This window comes from Otolemur garnettii, unplaced genomic scaffold (genome assembly GCF_000181295.1).
Source record: "Otolemur garnettii isolate 467f Iridium unplaced genomic scaffold, OtoGar3 scaffold00031, whole genome shotgun sequence".
Taxonomy (NCBI): Eukaryota; Metazoa; Chordata; class Mammalia; order Primates; family Galagidae; genus Otolemur; species Otolemur garnettii.
The window spans coordinates 14113397-14121853 of NW_003852426.1; the positions used below are offsets into that span (position 1 = coordinate 14113397).

At 42.3% G+C, this 8457-nt stretch overlaps 1 protein-coding gene across 3 annotated transcripts in view; it reads left to right on the plus strand.

The window, feature by feature from the left end:
- POLH (DNA polymerase eta) overlaps positions 1–8457 on the plus strand; it is a 40412-nt gene that overhangs the window by 18005 nt on the left and 13950 nt on the right. For all 3 annotated transcript variants that reach the window (XM_012804707.2, XM_023512947.1, XM_012804708.2), the window contains 2 exons: positions 2757–2926; positions 7116–7219. In XM_012804707.2, coding sequence (XP_012660161.1) covers positions 2757–2926; positions 7116–7219 — 274 coding nt within the window. The remainder of the gene's footprint in view (positions 1–2756; positions 2927–7115; positions 7220–8457) is intronic.

Below are 8457 nucleotides of genomic sequence, written 5' to 3' on the forward strand. Positions count from 1 at the left end.
AGGTTGGTCATGGTGGCTCATGCTGTAATCCTAGCACTTTGGGAGGTAGAGGGAGGAAGATTGTTTAAGCTTAGGCATTCCAAGACCAGTCTGAGCAAGAAGGAGACCCTGTCTCTACTAAAAATAGAAAAACTAACCAATTGTGGTGGCACACCTGTAGTCCCAGCTGCTCCAGAGGCTGAGGCAGGAGGATCATTTGAGCACAGAAGTTTGAGGTTGCTGTGAGTTACGATACTGCCCTCTAACCCAGGCAACAGAGTGAGACTTCAGGTCAAAAAGTAAAAATAACTGGGAGTTGTGGCAGGTGCCTGTATTCCCTGCTACTCAGGAGGCTGAGGCAAGAGAATCGCTTGAGCCCAAGAGTCTGAGGTAGCTGTGAGCTATGACACCAGGACAGTCTACTGAGGGTGACAAAGTGAGACTATCTCAAAAAAAAAAAAGTTAAATATGTTGGGGATCTAGGTGTGGTGGCTCAGTTTATACTCCTAGCACTCTGGGAGACTGATGCAAGAGGATCTCTTAAGCTTAGGAGTTTGAGACCAGTGGATGCAGGAGAGAGACTCTGTCTCTGCTGAAAGTAGAAAAAACTAGGCATTGTTGGGTGGCGTCTGTGGCTCAAAGGAGTAGGGTGCCAGCCCCATATGCGGGAGGTGGCAGATTCAGGCCCAGCCCCGGCCAAAAACTGCAAAACAACAACAACAAAAACTAGGCATTGTTGTGGGCACCTGTAGTCTGCTACTTAGGAGGCTGAGGCAGGAGGATTGCTTGAACCCAGGAGTTTGAGGTTGCTGGGAGTTAGGCTGACACCAAGGATACTCTAGCCTGGTTGACAGAGTGAGAAACTGTCTCAAAAAAAAAAAAAAAATTAAGTTGAGAACATTCAGGGATTGAGGATGATTTAGGAGTTAAGGTGGTCTAGATAAGATTAAAGGAATTACCTTAGTCTTTTTCAAGTTTGTCATGAAAAAAAGGAATACAGAAAACCTGAATAAAATAGAGGGGTTGTAATGGATATATATGTGAAATATTTTGAAGTGGACTCTGTTGGCTAAATGACTACATTATGGGGAATAAAAGAAAATAAGTTAATATTACTTGGATTTCAAACCATCATAGAAATAGGGACTTGGTTGGGAAGGAATCTTTGAGGAAGATATAAGTTTGATTTTAGTTATGTTTAGTTTGAAACAATAATGAAAAATTCAAGAGTTATTTTTTAGGGAGGTAGAGATAAAGGATTAGAGTTGAAGTAAATTTGGGGGTAGAGATAGAGATTTGTATGTACTCAGCAAAAGTAAGATATTTTCAATGCCAAAGCTACATCTATCTTAAAACATCTTGTCAGAATAAATCTTACAATGCCTTTGAAAGGATTTTAAGCTACTCAACTGGATCCAGCTCCTAATAATATGTAAATGCCAATAAGCTTATATTGAAGCTTGAATAGTGAATATTTTCTAATTGAATAACAATAGAATTCTTGGAGATGTTCAAGTGCAAGTGTGAAGAGGAAAGTGCTTTAGAACTTGGGAGAGACAAATGTGTTTATAAAATCATTATACATCGGGCATAGTGGCTCACGCCTGTAATCGTAGCTCTGGGAGGCTTGAGGCAGGAAGACCCCTTGAGCTCAGGAGTTCAAGACCAGCCCAAGCAAGAGTAAGACAGTCTCTAATAAAAATAGGAAAATTAGCTGGGCATTGTGGTGGGAGGCTGAGGCAGGAGGACCCACTAGAGTCTAGGAGTTTGAGATTTCTGTGAGCTAGGCTGATGCCACAGCACTGTAGCCAGGGCAACAGAGTGATTCTTACTCTCTCTCAAAAAAATCATTCCTCATGAGAGATGATATTAATACAAAATATTTGTTGCACATTAGCACCTGGTAAGGTTCACCCTTAGTTGAGTGCAGTGGTATGTACCTGTAGTCCCAGGCAGCCTAGCTAGCCACCATCTTTTTTTGTTTTGTTTTTGAGGGTTTTATTTATTTGTTGTTGACACAGAGTTTCACTTTGTCACCCTTGGTAGAGTACTGTGGCATCAGAGCTCACAGCAACTTCAAACTTCTAGGTTTAAGCGATTCTTTTGCCTCAGCCTCCTAAGTGGAAGTGCCCACCACAGCACCCAGCTATTTTTTGAGACGAGATCTTGCTCTGGCTCAGGCTGGTTTTGAACTCATGAGCGCAGGCAATCTACCTGTCCTAGCCTGCCAGAGTGCCAGGATTACAGGCATGAGCCACCATGCCCCGCCTTTGTTTTTGTTTTTTGAGACAGGGTCTTACTATCACTTGGGCTAGAGAGCAGTGGCATCATCATAGTTCACTGGAACTTCAAACTCTGGGTTCTAGCAATTCTCTTACCTCAACCTCCTGACGCAGCTAGGACTACAGGTGTACAGCACTGTGGGCTAATTTTTGTATTTTTTAATAGCAACAGAGTCTCACTTGTGCACAGGCTGGTCTGAAACTCCCAGGAGCCTCCAGTGATCCTCCCACCTTGGCATCCCAAAGTGCTAGGATTACAAGCATGAGCCACTGGCCCAGCCTGATCCCATCTCTTAAGAAGAACAAAATGTGCAAAAAGGTTTAGCCTGTGCTGAAGCTGACTGATCTCCCTTGTAAGCAATCTTCTAAGCTGGCTGCCATGTAGACTTCTAAAGCTACATATCTAAAGTACCTAAAGTCTAAGCATTTCAACATTACATAGCACAACTAAATACTTTTTTTAAATGCCTAAATGTGACCTTTCAACTTTTTCAGAGAAGATGCGAAATCAAGGTTTACTTCAATGGCTTCATTCTCTTCAGTCTGATGACAGCACTTCTCCAGACCTGCAGCTCACCGTGGGAGCAATGATTGTGGAGGAAATGAGAGCAGCCATAGAGAAGCAGACTGGTTTTCAGTGTTCAGCTGGAATTTCACATAATAAGGTGAAGGCTAATAGTAGATTTCAAACAGAACATCCATATCTTAGATATAGCAAGGATATTGGGACATTTAAATTATTATGCATGAGATAAAGGTACTAAGACAAGAAAAAATTATTACACATACATGTTGAAATGGGTTTCTACCCAAAAAAAAGCTTAAGCAATTCATTTTTCTTTTTGAGACAGAATCTTGCTCTGTCACTCTGGGTGGAATGCAGCAGCATCATAGTAGCTCACAGCAACCTCAAACTCAGGAGGTCAAGAGAGCCTCCTGCCTCAGCCTTCCAAGTGGTGGGGAGTACAAGCATGCCACCACCCTTGGCTAATTTTTCTATCTTTAGTAGAGATGGGGTCTTATTCTTGCTCAGGCTTGTCTTGAGCTCCTGAGCTCAAGCAATCTTTTTGCCCCAGCCTCCCAGAGTATCTGGCCCTTAATTCTTTAACATGAGAGTTAAAAAGCAGGCTGAATAATTTCAGAAAATTCTTATCTATATGGTTATGTCCAAAGTATAGTCAGTTTTCCATATCTGCAGGTTCTGCATCTGTGGATTCAAACAACCACAGATGGAAAATAATGGGGGGAAAAATAATAATTAAAAAAAAAAAACCTAGATGAAAAACAGTATAGTATAACAACTATTTACATAGCACTTAACATTGTACAGTATTAATTATTGTAAGTAATCCAGAGATGATTTAAAGAATATAGGGGGTGCAGTGCCTGTGGCTCAGTGAGTAAGGCACTGGCCCCATGTACTGAGGGTGGCAGGTTTGAACCTGGCTCCAGCCAAACTGCAACAAAAAAAATAGCCAAGTGTTGTGGTGGGCACCTGTGGTCCCAGCTACCTGGGAGGCTGAGGCAGGAGAATTGCCTAAGCCCAAGAGCTGGAGGTTGCTGTAAGCTGTGACGCCATGGTACTCTACCGAGGGCAACAAAGTGAGACTGTCTTCTAAAAAATAAAAAAAAAAAATATATACAGGGGAATTTGTAGACATTATATACAAATACTATGCCATTTTATATAGGGAACTTGAGCAACCCTGGAGTTTGGAGTGGGAGTGGGTCCTACAACCAATCCCCCAGGGATACTGAGAGATGATAGTATTTCTATAATGACTGAATTGCCTATAGAAAGGAGGCTAATCTTGGAACTTTTATTTATTAGCCTATTTATTTTCACTTGCTGAGTATTTTTACATTGTTTTCTTATATGGAGTTGCCTGAGTGTTTTTTGTGTTTCCCATTCCCCTTTCCCAGTGAGAGCAATAAGAGAAATGGAATAGCAAATTTTTATTAATTTGGACAATTATTTCAATTCAATGAACACAGTTCTCAACAATCTGCAGCAGAATAAATGGCTTTATGATTAAGTATGAATAAAGTGTGATAAGGACCTGGCCCCTTCATCGCTTTCTGACCATGGCTCAATAATTAGTCAGTGATTGTGAATCTCTGATTGTTACCTCCTCCCCTCCCACCTATAAGAGAAAAATTGCCAAACTGCCCAATAAAATGTTTTGCTTTGTTTTGTTTTTGACAATACTCACTCTGTTGCCTGTGTAGAGTGCTTGTGGCATCATCATCTCTCACAGCAATCACAAACACTTGGGCTTAAGCAATCCTCTTGCCTCAGCCTCCCAAGTAGCTGGGACTACAGGTGGCCACCGTGGTGTCCAGCTAGTTTTTTATACTTTTAGTAGAGCTGGGATCTCACTGTTACTCAGATGGTCTTGAGTTCATGAGCTCAAGCAATCCACCTGTCTTGGCCTCTTGGAGTGCTAGGATATAGGCTTAAGCCACTGTGTTGGGCCTTGTTTTATTTTTGGATGGTGGGAGAGGAAACAACAGTCCCCGTGTAATTTAAACCAGATAAAATGTTGCCAGTAGAAGTTCCTAAAGAATCTATTCTCAGGTTAGAAGTAAAAAGAATCTCTTTAATGAATTTAAAGAAAGATTTTATACTTTTTCTATTATAATTGGCAAAATGATACCACTGAAGTGCTTTACTCTTTGAAAAGAGTTCTAGAGGCCAGATATGGTGACTGGTTTGGGAGGTTGAGGCAGTTTGGATTACTTGAGTTCAGAAGATTGAGACTAGCCTGGGCAACAGAGAGACCTTGGCTGGTTGAGGTAGCTCATACCTGTAATCCTAGCGTTCTGGGAGGCTGAGGTGGGAGGAGACCAGCCTGAGTAAGAGAAAGACCAGCCTGTCTTATTAAAGACCTGTCTCTACTAAAAATAGAAATACTAGCTCGGTGTTGTAGCGGGCGCTGGTAGTATAAGGTTCATGGGAGGCTAAGGCAAGAGGATAGCTTGTGCCCAAGAGTTTGAGGTTCCTGTGAGGTGTGATGCCACAGCACTCTACCCAGGGTGACAGAATGAGACTCTGTCTCAAAAAAAAAAAAAATTCTCAAGTATTTTAATTTTTTCATTTTTATGTTTTGCTTTTGTTTGTTTTTTGAGACAGTTCTTATTCTGTTGCTCAGGCTAGAATGCCATGGCCTCAGCCTAGCTCACAGCAATCTCAAACTCTGGGTTTAAGCAGTCCTCCTACCTCAGTCTCTCAGCAGCGGGACTACAGGCACCCACCACAATACCCGGCTAATTTTTTATTTTTACTAGAGATAAGGTTTTGCTCTTGCTCAAGCTGGTCTTAAACTCCTGAGTTCAAGTGATCTTCTGTCTCAGCCTACCAGAGTGCTAGGATTACAGGCAGGTGATTACTACACCCACCCTTTATTGTTTATGTATAAAGCATTTGCTATTAGAGGGTGATTTAGGGCCCAATCTTTTTTGTCTTTTTGAGACAAAGTCTCACTATGTCACCCTTGGTAGAGTGCTGTGGCATCACACCTCACAGCAACCTCAAACTCTTGGGCGTAAGTGATTCTCTTGCCTCAGCCTCCCATGTAGCTGGGACTACAGGTGCCCGCTACAATGCCTGGCTTTTTGTTGTTGTTGTTGTAGTTGTTCTTTGTTTGGCAGGCCCAGGCCAGGTTCGAACCTGCCAGCCCCTGTGTATGTGGCCGGCACCCTACCCACTGAGCTACAGGCGCCGAGCTGGGCCCAATCTTTATAACAGAAACTAAATTATGATAATTATCAAATTTGGATCTCAAAATGTACCATATTAATCAAGAAATGTAAATAAATGGAGTAGAGCTGCAGTCCCCAGTCTCTCGGGCCACCAACCTCTATCCCATTGCCTGTTAGGAACCAGACTGCACAGCAGGAAGTGAGCAGCTGGTGAGAAGGAGAAGCTTCCTTTATAGCTGCTCCCTCTTGCTGTCATCACTGCCTGAGCTCCACCTCCTGTTAGATCAGAGGTGGCATTAGATTCTCTCAAGAGTGTGTACCCTACTGTAAACTGTGCAGATGAGGGACCTAGGTTGCTGGCTCCTTATGAGAATCTAATGTAACACTGACCACCTACTCTTCTACCCTTTGCTTAGAAAAATTGTCTTCCAAGAAACCAGTCCCTAGTGCCAAAAAGTGTGAGGCCCCCAGAGTAGGGTAAAACAGGTTTGTTTTAGCATTTTTAAATGGACACACTGAGAAAAGCATCCTACTTGAGTTTCTTCTGCAGCTTTTACTTTTTAAACCTCTTGAAGTGGGAGGAGCTCAGGGAATAGATAGGAGAGAAAACCAAGACTGAAAGACAGGTGGGAATAGCAAGGAGGATAGTAATAATGGGTTTTGTTTTCCACTGTGAATGTTGTGGGACACCAAGTTTTAGAGTTTTTGAGTTTCTGGTTTTATTTTTAATGTTGAAACATTATTTATAGCCCTTAAGCTTTGTGTGTCTGTTTTAGTAATATTAACAATCTGAAGGTTGGCAAGGGTGGCTCATGCCTGTAATCCTAGCACTCTGGGAAGCTGAGGCTGGTGGATTGCTTGAGCTCAGGTGTTCAAGACCTGCCTGAGCATGAGTGAGACTCCATCTCTACTGAAAAACAGAAAAAATTAGCCGAGTGTTGTGGCAGGTGCTTCTAGTCCCAGCTACTCAGGAGGCTGAGGCAGGAGGATTTTCTGAGCCTAGGAGTTGGAGGTTGCTGTGAGCTAGACTGGCACTCTAGCCTGTCCAGCAGTAAAGTTGTCTCCAAAAAAAAGAAAAAGAAAAAAAAGATATATATTTACAAACTGTGGAGTATTGATGTAATGAGATATCTACACTTTCCATGCTTCCAGGTCCTGGCAAAATTGGCTTGTGGACTAAACAAGCCCAACCGCCAGACTCTGGTCTCACATGCGTCAGTCCCACAGCTCTTTAGCCAAATGCCCATTCGCAAAATGTAAGTATTCAGCAAGCACCTTAAATTTCACTCGTATCCATATAAAGACACTCTGGTTATAGTTTCTTTTGTTCTTGTGAAAGATTAAAGCCAGAAAAATAGGTACCAGGACATTAGAAGGGCAGCAACACAGAAATTTTTGAAAAATACACTGAGACTTTTTTCTCTTCTTCCCCTCCCTTTTTTTTTAAAATTGCTGCTGCCTATGTGATAAAAGAGTTTTTTTCCTAATGAGCGTTAATTCTGGATTATCTGTGGCAAGTACTTAATCCTAAATTTTAAAATATGAACCAAGTTTTAGCTATATGTTTAACTTCCCTCTAGACTTTTATTCAAGTTTGTTATGAAGTAACAAATAGCAATTTTGCCTCTTTTCTTTCCTTTTAATTTCAAATCAATGTGTTCAGGGCTGTTGTATTGCTTCCAAACTAGGCATCAGAGAAGAAGCCAAATCAAATAAATGACTAGTCTGTGCCTACCAATTATGTGTCCTTCACAAGGGCTTATAATATTGTTGGAGGGACAAGGTGTAACAGTTCAAAGCAACAACAGAAGTTCTAGCACAAGACTACATATGAATAATTGCTAAATAAATTGTGGGAATAATTACCAAAATTCACACAAGAAGAGAGTAATCTGGGAAGAATTTATTAAAAAAGCATAGGATTTTGTTTTGAGGTTTGGCACAATTAGGAGAGTCAGACAAGAATAGTAAAACAGCACAGTGCCTGTGGCTCAGTGGGTAGGACGCTGGCCCCATATACTGAGGATGGTGGGTTTGAACCCAGCCTGGCCAAACTGCAACAAAAAAATAGCTAGGTGTTGTGGTGGGCGCCTGTAGTCCCAGCTACTCGGGAGGCTGAGGCAAGAGAATTGCCTAAGCCTAGGAATTGGAGGTTGCTGTGAGCTGTGATGCCACAGCACTCTACCAAGGGCGATAAAGTGAAACTCTGTCTCTATAAAAATAAATAAATAAGCTCGGCACCTATGGTTCAAGCGGCTAAGGCTCCAGCCATATACACCTGAGCTGGTGGGTTCAAATCCAACCCGGGCTCGCCAAACAACAATGACGGCTGCAACCAAAAAGTGGCTGGGCGTTGTGGTGGCACCTGTAGTCCCAGCTACTTGGGAGGCAGAGGCAGGAGACTCACTTGAGCCCAGGAGTTGGAGGTTGCTGTAAGCTGTGATGCCATGGCACTCTATCCAGGGGGACAGCTTGAGGCTCTGTTTCAAAAGAA